Source organism: Phaenicophaeus curvirostris, chromosome 5 (assembly GCF_032191515.1).
Source record: "Phaenicophaeus curvirostris isolate KB17595 chromosome 5, BPBGC_Pcur_1.0, whole genome shotgun sequence".
NCBI lineage: Eukaryota > Metazoa > Chordata > Aves > Cuculiformes > Cuculidae > Phaenicophaeus > Phaenicophaeus curvirostris.
In genome coordinates this window covers 58,450,081-58,464,740 of record NC_091396.1, presented here as the reverse complement: position 1 = coordinate 58,464,740, position 14,660 = coordinate 58,450,081, and the positions used below count along the sequence as shown (strand labels likewise).

General features: G+C 40.0%; 1 protein-coding gene across 13 annotated transcripts in view; it reads right to left on the bottom strand.

The window, feature by feature from the left end:
* Positions 1-14,660, bottom strand: part of MARK3 (microtubule affinity regulating kinase 3) — a 65,167-nt gene that overhangs the window by 20,750 nt on the left and 29,757 nt on the right. For all 13 annotated transcript variants that reach the window (XM_069858905.1, XM_069858917.1, XM_069858906.1 and 10 more), the window contains 7 exons: positions 7,776-7,832; positions 6,662-6,898; positions 6,448-6,567; positions 5,032-5,131; positions 4,663-4,775; positions 3,735-3,888; positions 1,775-1,992 (listed from right to left, as the gene is read on the bottom strand). In XM_069858905.1, coding sequence (XP_069715006.1) covers positions 1,775-1,992; positions 3,735-3,888; positions 4,663-4,775; positions 5,032-5,131; positions 6,448-6,567; positions 6,662-6,898; positions 7,776-7,832 — 999 coding nt within the window. The remainder of the gene's footprint in view (positions 1-1,774; positions 1,993-3,734; positions 3,889-4,662; positions 4,776-5,031; positions 5,132-6,447; positions 6,568-6,661; positions 6,899-7,775; positions 7,833-14,660) is intronic.

Here is a 14,660-nt window from a genome sequence, read left to right as displayed (position 1 = left end):
GCTTATTTTTGGACTTAGAGACTCAGTGAAAACACAAGCTCTCTCTACCTCAAACTTCTATCTACTTCAGACAAAATGGTAACTCCAATACCCATTTTTTTTCTTCCAGAAGTACGCTGATACTGTAAGAAATAAAACTCCCTAATCGGTTCCAGGAATTGCCTAAGAAGTCAGTGCTTCCCTGCATCCCCAAGAGCCAGAAAGCAAAAGACTAATCTACAACAGTGGCTGGGAAAAGAGTTTGTAGTCTGACATGAAGAGCTATAAACGGAGACAATTTTAAACAATAATTGATTGACATCACAAGTCTGACTCCATGTTCACCATCTTGTACCACTACTGGTAAAAAACAACAGTTGGATCAACTGCACGCTGAATCAGAAAAGAGAAGCATCCTGTGTTTATGAGCACAAATTCTATTTCAGTACAAAATTAGAAATAAGACTACCAGAATAAATACCCAAGATTTGGGAGTGGTGTAGAATAGCAGATGAAGATACTAAAGATACTTGAAGTAAAATGTGTTGAAACTGGGATGCAAAGCTCTTGAATAAGTCACTATGCAATACTCAGTGAAGTCCGATGTAGGACAAAACTAATTTGATTGTCCATTTTGAGACTATATCTAAGAACAGTCATGTAACAAGGAACAAAATCTGAACTGTTTCTGGACTGATCAAAACCCAAGGGAAATGGTAGAGGACCACAAAAATCAGGAAAAGGTCCCCTGAAATCATGAACTCTTGGAGAAATTTACAAATAACAGCTGCTACAGTAGAAGATGTGTCTTTCCAAGGAATGTCTTTGGTTGAAATCTTCCAGCCAAGTCACTATCAGCCACTGAACCAACCGACCATACAGAGCCAAGAAAGTAAAAAATATCTTATTCTACTTCTTTTGTTTCAGATTGTCACGAAGCTGTGAGCTTAGGAACTTCTGTTATTATTTGTTGTAAGTAATAGTGCTGAGAATATGACTATTTATGACAGTTTTGTGGGTTAAGTTTAAAAAGAAACATTCCATTGTGCATTGACTAAAGGCCTGGGAAGTGATTTTGTCTGAAAAGAAGGAAATTTTTCAATCCAAAATCCAAAGGCTTTAGAAATTGAATGCTAGAAAACTCAAGAGGCATTATGTAAGAAACAGATCTCCCACGTTGCCTCAGAGGGAGGCACCACAGAGTATACAAGCTAAATCCCAACCAAAAGTTTTTCTTTCTTTTGGCACATGGCTCAACGCTGTGAATTCACTAGTTATGCACTAGTGAAAGAAACATCACTTGGGTGTCTTTTTAATTTGATAATATTGGTACACATAACTATGACTTGGAATGGCTGTTTGAGAACAAAGATTAAAGTGGCTCCTTATACACATGAAACTATAAAACAGGATAACAAAAATAGAACTTTCATTCTTCTGTACAAAGGCCACCGAAGAGTAGCTGGTGATACAAGAAATAACTCATACAGAATTTCAGGAAACAGACTGTGTTCAGTTTCTTTTTTCTAAATGATTTTTTAATATCCAAATTACGTATGTTCACTTATAGCAACCAGTGCTAATTATTACTATCTACTAACTACTTCAGGAATATTAAGAGGTAACTTGAGTAGCTGACTGACTGTGGGGGAGAGGGGAGGAAGAGGCAACAGTATGAGATACCTACGTTTACTCTTGATGCATGAGAATCAGCATCACTGACAAATCACAGGTTTAACACTTTTTCACCTTCAAAAACATTTCATGGTTTTGATCAGTAAGTGTTTCTACTTACACTAGGTACAGCTGAACTTTTCTTACGCTCAGGAATATCAGCCTTATTGGGATTGCTGGCATTTCCAAGCATTGGACTAGCTGGTGCAATTCCTCTTCCTGCAACAGCACTACTGCTGGATTTTCTTGACTGAATTCCTTCCTCTTTGAGGTCACTGTCTGTAGTACTAGTCTGGCTTCTTTTGGGATATGCCACTACTGAGGGGATAGATGGTCCAGCTTAAAAAGCAAACAAAACAGGAAAAGTATTTTTCTTCTCAGAAGTTCAGTAGCTATTTTTCACTACAATGGAAACGTATTCACACGTGAGAATCAAAATAATTAACATTGGGAATCAGAGTTGCAAAAAGGTAGTTCTTCAAGCTATTGTAACACGCATGTTTCAGAAGACAAGAAAATATTGTGAAAAACAAAACACTTAAAACCTTTCTCCCTTCCCCCCACCTTTGAGGGTTAGAGGGATAGGAGGGAGGCAATGACCACACATAGACACAACACCCTGAAGCAAGGCCCCCACGTTGTAATAAAATCTGACAGATTTGATAGTCAAGTCAACTCTAGTAAGGCTTCCCCTTGTATCACAATTCAAAGATCTGTGACTGTCTTCTGTTGACCTTGATAAGGACAGGAGGGCCATAATAACAACCAATTATTTGAATTCTTTAGGCAAAGACACTATCTGATTTCCATGAAATAATTACAATGTCAACAGAGTCTTCTGGTGTTTGAGTACCGACACTGGTTTGCATTGGTAGGAAAAACCCTTTCGAAACATCTTAAAGACACTTAACAAGTAACTGACTTATTCATATGAGAGGATCACTTTTCAGCACAAAGCTGGCACATGCTGTCCAAGCCAATTCCTGGTAAAATTTGGCTCCTGAGACCAACTGGTACCTGGTGACACAACCTTGGACTGCTAGCAGCACTAACGTCCAGCAGACTGTGCTCCTGGGACAAGCCAGAAGCAGCAGTTGTTTTCCTCCACCACCACCCCCATGTGTGCAAGGAAAACCTGAGAATGAGGCAGCTCCTTCAGCAGTCCCAAGCTCCCTCTTGCTTTATTAGCTGCCTGGACACTGGGAAATGCCTGTAGGAATGTCAGGATTGTGTTTTCTGCCATCTCAATTACAACTCCTCAGAAGAGGATACATCAGCTTTGTGCTTAGTGTTTTAATAACTAATCAAAAATTGTATGTGTATACACACACATAAAAATGCCTATAAATCTGTATCTCTTAAAAAAATATTAAAACCAACCATAAACCAGAGTAAGCATCATTCCAGGAAACTCCTCAAGGAAAGCAGCCTCTGAATGCACTTGAGGTATTTAAAAGTAGAGCTAAACAGAGACTCCTTTTGTGAGTTAGTGTATGGGGAGGAAGATGTTTAAGCTACCAAGAAACTTCATCAGCTATTATCCTGCACGCTAATTAGGCAGAAGAGTTCTAAGTGTGTCTGAGTCACTGATCTTTCGAAATTTAATTCCTGCAGGACAACCAAGTGACACTACCCTCAAGGAACAGGAAACAAGAAATATTGGCAAACTGACATTTCTTCAAGTTTTAGACACAAGCTGACCTACTAGTGTCAAAAGAAAACAAAAGCTGAACAGACATACAAGAGCATGGGGGAGGAGTGCTATGCTTTACATGAAAAAAGGGGGTTGCAACATTCTCTTCAATTTGTGCAACGAGACTTTCCCAGCACGGTCAGGAATGCAAAGGACAACACGAGGCAGAATAAGAGAATGAAGTTGGTGTATTCAGCATTCCTCTAGAAGATATTTTGAAGGCTTTTTAGGAGAATCAATTTAAAACAATATTAGTTATTCAGTAAATTATTTCACCACTGTGCTGTGAGCTACACTGTTGTCATACTCCTTATCTTTGGGGGATGGAAAGAAATTCAGTAACTGGGAATCACTATATTCTGCAACACTGAGAATGAGAATTGCTCACCGTGATCACTGTACCGCCGCTGTTTCTGGCTAGAAGATATGCTTCTCTGAACTTTGTGATGAGGAGACTGTCCAGTGCTATTATTAAGATCACTACTTGGCCTAACTTTGGCAAGTGAAAGATTGCTGCTGGAGCTTGAATCACTTGCATCCAACTACAATACAAATAAGAATATTAAAACAAGAACTTCAGACAAAAGAAATCAAACAAACACCACATTATGGGAGCAGTAATCGGGAGGCAGATGGAAGATGGCACTGGTACACAGGAAATTTTGTGACAGCAAGAAATTTACTTAGAGGCTCCAACTTCTCTTAGATTCTTGTGCAACTGTCTTAGGCAAAACTCATCAGAATCCACAGCTCCTCAGAGGAGAATAAAAAATGGTAAAAAAAATACATCTCTACTTTCAGTACTCTCCCCTCAGAGATCTCTAAGATTAACAGGATGAGAGGATACATTTAGTAGAAGCTGCCACACCAACTCCTTCAGCAGAAGAACAAAGAGCAGATTACTGGTGCCAAGTCCTCCAAGAATCACATGGAAATACAAGGCAAGACTTTTACTTAGGTTGACCGGTCCTGCTGATTGATTCTCTTAAAATATTTACAGCTGGCACATTCACACTTGAGCTCCTAGACTAGACAGGACAGTAAGTGGCATACAAAGTCCTTCAGAGGAGTTAACTGCTGAGCAAGCAGAGTGGTTTTGGGAAGCCTAAAGGCAAAAGTTTACTGACTCAGATCAGGGTAAGAACTAACACAGCACCATTTGGCAGTTGCCACTGATATTTAGAATAATTTGATTATAACAGACTTTTGTGCAGGAATACAATGCCTCTAGTTACTGGCTTAATTTTTGCTTCTAACTTTGCTAAGGACACTTCCTGATTCCTTTGTCTTTTTGCATTTGTAAGAACGGTACTTACCTCTGATGACTTTCTTCCTAGCAGTAGGTATGTAGCTGTGATTTCATCATACTTCATTTTACTAAGGGATTCTTGAATTTCTTCTTGAGAATATCCCATTCCTACCATAATATCTAAAATGAAATACACATTATAAGTAACAGAAACACTCTGTTATTTAGGCTGGATGAGTGTTTAAGTTCAAGGGAAAGAATGGAACATCTAAAGAATCCAACAAAACGATTAAGTGTGAGAACACAAGCCTAATGACATATCACTATTAGAAGATTAGTTACTTTTTCCAAATGACAAACAAATACAGAATGGTAGAGAAAAACACCCCACCCATATCACGCAAACAGTACCATATTCTGAAAAACACTCAATTACCTATTCTTTTCTGGTCCGAGATGTCTAGTTCTGGTTCAACAAAAGGTTTAAGTTCATCCTCCTCATGCCCTGCATTGATCCACCTGTCCTTCATAATTTGCTATAAAAGAAAGGGTTTTGTTAGTACAATACAGTTAGCAGCAAAGAAAACGAGTTGTTAAAAGAACTCCTCCCTGCCTCCATCTATGGAACACTAAGGCCTTTTCTCATTTTTCTTTTCCAGAACAGGCTCCAGAACCTATGCAGTTTTGGTTTGCTTCGGTAAGGAAAATCAACTGTGCACATCAAGTCAAGTTGCTTCCCAACCAGGTATATTCTAGTACACAGCTGAAAGCTAGAAGTCCACAACAGACCAGGAGCAGTACGACAACTCTGACAAGTCCAGTAGGTCCAGGCTCGACAATGGAAACTAGTCATGTTACGGTCCTTCTCCTCCATGATGGTACAAAGTGCAGGAAAAAGGCAAACACACCATAATCTAACAGTCAATACCCAGTTAACATTAGAAAATGTCCTTTTGGATCATCCATTAATGCAGGAATCCACACTGTGTGCTCAGGTGGCCAAGGGCATCTTGGCTTGTATCAGAAACAGTGTGACCAGCAGGTCCAGGGAGGTTATTCTCCCTCTGTGCTCGGCACTGGTGAGACCGCTCCTCGAATCCTGTGTTCAGTTCTGGGCCCCTCACCACAAGAAGGATGTTGAGGCTCTGGAGCGAGTCCAGAGAAGAGCAACAAAGCTGGTGAGGGGGCTGGAGAACAGGCCTTATGAGGAGTGGCTGAGGGAGTTGGGGTTGTTTAGCCTGGAGAAGAGGAGGCTGAGGGGAGACCTCATTGCTCTCTACAACTACCTGAAAGGAGGTTGTAGAGAGAGGGGGGCTGGCCTCTTCTCCCAAGTGACAGGACAAGAGGAAATGGCCTCAAGCGCTGCCAGGGGAGGTTCAGGCTGGACATTAGGAAAACATATTTCACGGGAAGGGTCACTGGGCACTGGAACAGGCTGCCCAGGGAGGTGGTTGAGTCACCTTCCCTGGAGGTGTTTAAGAGATGGGTGGATGGGGTGCTGAGGAGCATAGTCTAGTGATTGACAGGAATGGTCGGACTCGATGATCCTGTGGGTCTTTTCCAACCTAGTGATTCAGTGATTCTGTGATTGAAACCGTTAGGAAAAGTCATATGACATATGCAGTGTAGTCTCATGTTCATTTTGAAAGTAACTGTGGAGCGTGGTGCCTTGTAACCCCAGCAAACAAAATCTTAAAAAAAAGTCATATGCTTGCCTCAAGAGGAAGCCTCTCTCTCCCAAACCCACCCCAAATAATCTCTTCAGGAATGGTATGACAATAAGTTACAGCTCAAAAATATAGTTGCAAAACATAATGTCTAGCTTTCTGATGCCCCTCATTTGTGCCATTACCTCTAGAGTGCCTCTTTTTGTTGGGTTTAGCACCAGGAAACGTTTGAGGAGGTTTTCACAGTCTGTGGACATGTAGAAAGGAATCCTATATTTTCCTCTTAGCACTCTTTCTCTAAGCTCCTTGAAAATAGAAGAAAAACAGACAGTAAGTGGTAAGCAGCAAATCACTTAAAACATTAGGCAAACATGCCCAACATGTTCTACACGAACTCACCTTTAAGGTCTGTCCATCAAAAGGAAGAGATCCACTCACAAGGGTATAAAGAATAACACCTAAACTCCAAACATCTACTTCAGGTCCATCATATTTTTTCCCTTGAAAGAGCTCTGGAGCAGCATATGGTGGGCTGCCACAAAAGGTGTCCAGTTTATTTCCAACTGTAAACTCATTGCTAAAACCAAAGTCAGCTATTTTAATGTTCATATCTGCATCTAGCAATAGATTTTCAGCCTGGAAGAGAAAAAATGGATGGTAAAATGAACTTAAAATACTCGATTTTAAACGCTCTTGTCTGTTTTTACTCATTCTTAAAAAGCAAAAAGCTGAAATATCTGTTAAAGAGTCCCTTCCTTGCAAGCTCTTTCAGCATGCTTTAGTCTATCACTCACATATTCCTTATTCGATAAATCTCTGTACAATGGCTTCAGACAACGGAAGCTGTTAAGCTACATGAAAACCATGTTATTAGCATCTGTTTTCTCCACAGAAATGCATCCTGAGCTATTGTCATTTACGTTTTTGATCTATTAAGATGAAAACAAGATACAGTTTCACTATGCATACTTCTTGTAAAAGTTTGGTAACACATGTGGCCTTCAAACTTATTTCAAGTGTGGGATTTTTTTGGTGGGGGTGAGGAGGGTTTTTTTTTTAACTTACTAAGCCATCATAAGTTGAACAAGTTATGCGGCAACACTATGAATATAAAAGGCACATTTTAACGAAGGGATATATCATTTCATGCCAAGCTACAAAGAAGCCAAACTTCAGTTTAATCATCACAACTGGCAATGCATTCTATTTGAGACCAAAGCTTGTCATACCTCTATCAAAGTAGATTTATTTTTTAATACCATTCAGCTAAGACCGACCTGCATCAGATTCCAATCTGACCACAGAGTAAGAAGCCATTATATTTCTATACTTAGAAGTCTTACAAATCCTCTTCCTTTCATTTGAAATCGTTCTATACTGTAAACATTCCTCAAAACTCGCTATAACACAGGCAAAAGAAAAATAACCAATCAGTAAGCTTAGTATACACTACATTTTACACACCCACAGGTACAGAAGCTGACACACACTTCACATACTTTTTCCTACTCACCTTGAGATCTCTATGAACAATATGCTTTTGATGGCAATACTGCACTGCAGATACTATCTGGATAGAAAACAAGCCCAATTATATAAGTGACATCTCAAAGAAACACGATTTTTAATCAAGAAGTGCAACATTTATTAATAAAGTTGACTTGTACTTATCCACTCAGAGCTACATAACCAAATACTACAGTGACCGCTGTATTTGGAGGAAAGCTGCTAAATAACTTAAGTATTTCTTATTTGATCTATTTGGTTTCTACTGTACTTGAAAGAGGATTTTGTTTTTCCTGTGTGGCTAATTATAGACCAGTAGAAGCAATGACTTTCAGAAAGGTTACTGAAGCATTTCCATTCTAATACTGTATATAGCTATAAATGCTTTCCCTCTAGACCGAAGTTTTCCAGTTCCCCTCCAAAGGTAATTTTTCATGCTGCAGCACGCAGAGAAAAAGGATAAGAAAGCAGCCTAGCTACTGGAGAAACTACTGGGAAACAGCTTGTTTGTCAAAACCTAAGCAGTGAGAGAAAATTGTGCATCTAACAGAGGTCTGTGCTGGCTAAGTAAATATGGTGTATTGTATTTCGTATACTGTACAAGAGTAGCAAGCTCAACAAAAAAAAAATCTGTCTCAACTGTAATTGAATAATTTCTTCCATTCTAATTTCCAAATATCATTTTTTACTGCCTTATACAGCAAACTATATAAGCTATTTACATAGTACAGTGTCCTAGTATGTTCCTTTAGTCACAAGCATTGCTGCAGAACTGTACACACATGGAAAAATTCGATAAAGTCTTATTGTTCCATGATCAGATGTGATAAAATAGATTTTACTGCCATGTATACATGGTCAGAATTGAGGCAGAGGTTATGACTTCTCAAAATAAGTGAAACAGCACATAAAATAATTTACTGTAGTACCTACACTTAAATATATTTCCATTCTTTGTCCAAGATCAAGACTTGCAACACAGAAAGATGAAGTATCATTACTGCTACAAAACATAACTCATGATCAGACTGCCCAGCCTAGCATAAGGATTCTCCTGTACTAGTAAGAAGCAATGGTTCTCTCTCCCAGTATTTGAGAGTAGGTGAAAGCAGCTGAAAGTAAGGTTCTTGGTAGGTCAAAGAACTGACCTACCAGTCAATTTTGTGTTTGAAACTTAAGTACTGATGTTATGATCTTTGTGCCCCTGTGTTATTGAATCACACAAGTACAAAATGCCACTTTAGAAACCTAGCAGTCTACAAAAAGTTGAAGTATTTCCATTCCAAACACTTTCATTCTGATTTTGCTTGTTCCTTTATGTATTGGGTCCCTCTTTAAGATGCTAAGTTCAGTTTTTTACAGTTACTGAAACTGCCAAAGTTCTCCCACGCCATCACTTGTACCATCCTTTTGGTTTTCCTTCTTTTCCTCTCTGCTACCATTACGTGAGCACCAGTCACAAGCTCGCTCTGCAGGCACTTCCAACGCTGACAGCATGACAAACGCCTCAAGCTTTATACGGGACTGCAGAGACACAGCACTATACCACTCACTCCCAAACTGCTTTTACTCTGAGTACCTAAGAGCGGAAGGTCTAGCAGATAATCAATCAGTAGTTTCCTTTGGAGATGCTTTTGAACTACTTTGCATTGCAACAGGATAGCACAGAGACTGCAGAAGGGAGTCCAATCTAAATGGAAGGGAAATAACGCAATGTGTATGACATAAATAATTAAAAAACTGCGGTCAAAGCAGAATGAAAAATAGCACAAAACATGGCTGCACCGGATTGAGTCCTCTGTCTTTCACCTTCCACCACTGTTTCCATTGACAGATCCCTCAACTCCAACCCCTCTGAGTGTGAGAAATCTGGCGATACTTGTCAGGTGGGGAGGGAGGGGAAGAAACAGCAGACTTTTTTGCTAGAGGTAACAACTGGGGTATCGAAGTACATTTCTTGGGAGGGATTTTAAAACCTGTATAATCACAGGTTTTTCAAAACAAATTAGAACAAGTTATCTCCAGGCAGACAAATCAATCTTCATAAGGATAAAATGACAAAAGGACAGATAAATGACCTCTCAAGGTCTCTTCCACACTGCCATGGAGTATTTAGTTTCTTAACTGGAACATACGAGTAAGATGTATTTTGTGGATTTTTTTTATTTTCCAAGAGCTGTCCTAACTTCTACCAGCATTAAAATTTCTAAATCGCTTCTGCAGGAAAAGACCAGGAAGGCTGAAGGAGGCCAGATCTAACTGGCTGCAGTAAAGAGAAGGAAGTAATAGACACGGATTTTGGGAGGACCCCTGTTCTAAGTCTTCAATTCCCAGTTTTGCATTAATCTTCTCCAGATGGGCAGATTTTTCTATGGAAAAAGAATTGTAAGATCAAACTAGAACTACTTGATAGCCTTTAATAGGGAAAGAAAATTAAGGTGACATTAAGAATGCAAAACGTTCTAGATCTGAATTTCTCACACGTGGCTGCACAAAAGGAGCTTGAAATGGAGAAATGCAAAGCATTGCTGTATTTTTAGCGTTTGCACTCTTCTCCTGTATTCTTCGTCAAGCATGACTGTAATAACGTGATCACTCTCTTCTACATTCTTTTTTTCCTGGTAAAAATCTTAGGTATGCCTAACAAAATGGACAAAAAAAAAACTTAAATTTTAACAAGCAAAGAGAAGAGAATTACCAAATTCTGCACTTTGCTTGCTAGACTGCAAGTGCCTGCTCAGGTAAAACACAAGTGTTCAATGAAGAAATCTCATCTACTGAAAGAATAAAAATGATCTGAATGCAAGATGTAATACAACCTATTGTAAGAACTGAGCTCTATGCCATGGTACAACTGTTTCTTCAGTTTAAAGAGAGCTATCATCTGGTAAACCAGTTAATGAATTAAAAAAGTAAATCCCTATTATGTCATAAGTCTCTTTCTCACCGAAGAACAGCTGCACTGAGTCAGATAATAGGTCTAACAGAGCATTCTCTCTTCAACAATGGCTAAGAGCGATATGAAGCTATTCTGGGACCACAATGTGAAATGAATAGTTTTATGACTTATAAACCCAGTAAGATCTAGTTTCCTTTAACAGTCAGAGTCCTAACGCCTAATGAATGCCAAGTTCTGAACAAAGTTTCCCAAATTCTGCCCTGTACGCACGCTCTTTTCTCTAACAAAAGCGCAATACGCTCGCGCTATAGTTTCTGCTCCTTGGGTTACTACTGGTGTTCTCCTTGTTTTTAACAGGCGCTCATGCTTTTGAAGCTCTCAAAAAAGCCTCTTATCTTTGAGATCAAGGTCCTCTAAAATGCATTGAGCTCTGCAGCCAGAAAGTCAGCTGTTGAAGGAGGACAGAGCCCAGCTGCTTGTGACAAGACAAGACTTGTATGGAGAACCTAAAAACATTGTTCTGTATATTTCAATGGAACCAAGTGAGGCATACCTACCCATATCTACATACCTTCCTTTACAGTGTTTAGTCTACCAAAGTAGAAAAAGAAAGAAAAATCCAAGCTGATAATCTGAAGTACCTAAAATCAACACTTGATGGGTCAAATACAGAGCTTAGCAGGTAACTATCTTTTAAATTCTTTCCCTTCACATTGGTTTTTGAAAAATGAAGTTACATATATCCTATACAACTCACGTTATCCCATAACACTAAGCACAAAGTGTACCTGTAAAACATGTTTGACCTGTTTCCACAAGTCTTCACTTAAAAGGGAGTTAAATTGTTACAAAACATTAGGTAGTTGCAAAAGATGTACACAGGCTGATGAACTGTTGAGTCAGGTGGTCGAGTTGCAGAAGAGTTAAAAGGCTATGCAGTATTACAGGGGCTGAGATGGGGATAGGGAGTGGTTTAAGAACCGTGTTCCTCAGGCAGACATCACAGAGGCACACTGGACCCTGGTGACCCAGAAAAGCAGGATTCTGCTTCACTCTCAACCCTCCAGCATTACAACCAAAACAAATATGAAGCTCTAACAGCTATAGACAACCATAAGCAAGGTCTGTAAGGAGAAACTATACCAGCAGCACAGTAGACAGCACAAAAAGAAACGACAAAAGCTTGTAATAAGTAACTCTTAAGGGGCACTGAGGCGCCCATCTGCCATCCTGACAGGGAGTCACAAGAGGTTTGCTGCCTTATGGGTCTGAGATGTTGCCAAGAAGGTGTCACAACTTATCAAGAGTACAGACTACTATCCACTTTTACACACGGGCACTAATGAGACACTGTAAGCTGGAGCCCGGGCAGAAGACTACAAAGCCGTGAGCGTGCAAAAGAAAAGTACCAGTGCCCAAGCTATCGCTTCTTCCATTTTGCCAGTTAGAGGAAAGGGGGTAGCAAGAAATTGATGTACAATGGATGGTGCAATCACGAGGGTTTTGGCTTTTATGACAATGGGACATTTGTTGATGACTACAGTCTGTTAGGCAGAGATGGGATCCACCTGTCTAAAAGGGAATCTTCGGCAGCAGGTTAGCCAATACGGTGAGGCAGGACTTGTGGGGCAGGGTCCAAAGCGGCAACACTTGCACCATTGCATCCAACTGGGGAAGAAGCCAAGCCAACAGAAGCAACACGTATTCTTAAGTTGCCTCCAAAGATGTAAACTGGAAGATCAACCACCTCAAGTGTGCGGTATACCAATGCACACAGACTGGGGAACAAACAGGAGGAACTGCAGCTCCACACCCAGTCAGAAAGTTATGGTATCATAGGAATAACTGAAATATAGTGTGACAATATATGTGACTGGAGGACTGCAACGCATGGCTTATAAGCTTTTTTTGTAAAGACAGGCAGGGAAGAGGAGGAGGAGTTCAGGAGTCAAGGAGAACCTTGAATGTACAGAGGTCAACTATGGCGATTGTGGAAACCCTACTGAAAGCCTCCAAGTCAAGATCAGAGGGATCGGTTCCAAGGGGAATCTTACAGCAGGCAACTGCTACTGACCTACAAATCAAGACGAGAGGGCCAGCAAAACAATGTGTTGGTCACTTAAACAAGCTTCGGGTCAACAGAACCTGGTTCTTACAGGCAAATACAACTACCCAGACATTTGTTAAAAAAACAATGCAGCAGCTCATGTCATCGATCAAGCTCCTGGAGTGCATCCAGGACTGCTTCCTCATACAAATGTTAGATGTGCCAAAGAATGAGGCACTGCTGGATTTGCTACTCACAACCCAAGAAAATCTGCTTTGTAATATCTCAGTTAGTGATAGCATTGGCTGTAGTGATCTCAGTATTGTGGCATCTGGGATCCTGATGAGCATCCTTGAAAGTTAGTATTAAGACAAAGGGTTTAGATTTTGAAAGAGAAAACTTCAGCTCACTTGAGAGCTCAGCTGAGGCAGATTCTGTTGGGAAGCTTCCAGGAAGGACAAAGGAGCTAGCAATACTGCAAATTTTTCATGAATGCTCTGGAAGCACAAAAACAGGTCATCTCTTTTAAAACTAAGGGAAGTAGGTGGAGCAAGAGGGCCCCCCACCACCCCCAGCTTAACCGTGAGCTTCTGAGTCAGCTCAAAACCAAGACAGAAGCGTACCAGAGATGGAAAAGACGACCAATACCTATCAAGGCCACTCTCCATAATCTTTGAGAAGTCTCAGAAACTGGTGGCTGTCCCAGAAGACTGCAAGAAGGCTTAGGGCCCCCCCGCCATCTACAAGAAGGGCTTAAAGGAGGATCTAGAAAATTATAGGCCTGTAAGATTATGAACAGACACAAGAGGAAATTTTTTCACAATGAGAACATCAGCCATTGGAATAATCTCCCCAGGGAAGTGGTGGATTCCCCAACACTGGACACTGAAGATTCAGCTGGACTAGGTGCTGGGCCACCTTATCTAGACTGTGCTTTTGCCAAGAAAGGTTGGACCAGATGATCCTTGAGGTCCCTTTGAACCTGGGATTCTATGACTGTTGAACAAATGTGCAATTTCAATAAAATTACTGCAAGATCTTTTTCCATGCAGCCTGTGATAAATAAATTGAGGACAAAGAAGTGTGCAGCTGCTCTTTTGGGTTTGTTCTGCTTGGGTTTTGGTGATTTTTTTTTTTTTACCCCTGAAGATTAAAGTGCATAAATACAAGATTCAAAGAGATGAGAGAAAAGGAACAAGGATTTCACAGAAATGCTTTTGTTTCCTCCTTATGTTGGGTTAAATACATTTCTATCTTTCCTCTACTTTCATTGCTACTTATACGCTTATTGCTTATATTGCTTTCACACTGTTCTTACTGTATGAAACAGTCGTGGCACAGCTTCCTAGTTCCCAAATTGTTTCTTTTGGTCACACTAGGGAAGCATAAGTTCTCCTTATAAGGCATTTTGTGGAAGTCATTGATTAATTTCCTGGCAGTCACATATATTCTTATCAAATTTCTTCTACAATACTTCTGCATGGCTAAGCCTAAAAAGTGAAGCTATTGGAGCCTGCCCCTCCAGTGAAACTGACTGCCAGGTCACTGCCACAATTCACCAGTTTAAAATCCCTACATATCATTCAATAAAACACTCTTGTCCCTATTGTGTCTTTAAGCAGGAGCACAATTTTGATATTTATTACTTTCCACAACATTATCTAGGTTATCCAAGTGACACAAGGGATGGAAATAATGCAGTCATTTACAAATTTCCTCACAAGAGCACACAAAGCATCTCAGACTAGTCAGATCTGCAAATGAAGCTAGATGCTGCAAAAGCAGAGATCTGGATTTAAGTTAGTTATAAAAAATACTGCTCAATACTGCTTTACTGTAGAATGTAAATGCTTTTTACATACGAATGAAATTCTACCATCTTTGCAAGGCTTGTTTATCCATCATAAAGAAATCTAAACTAACAAGCCTAGAAATTACTTTTCCAT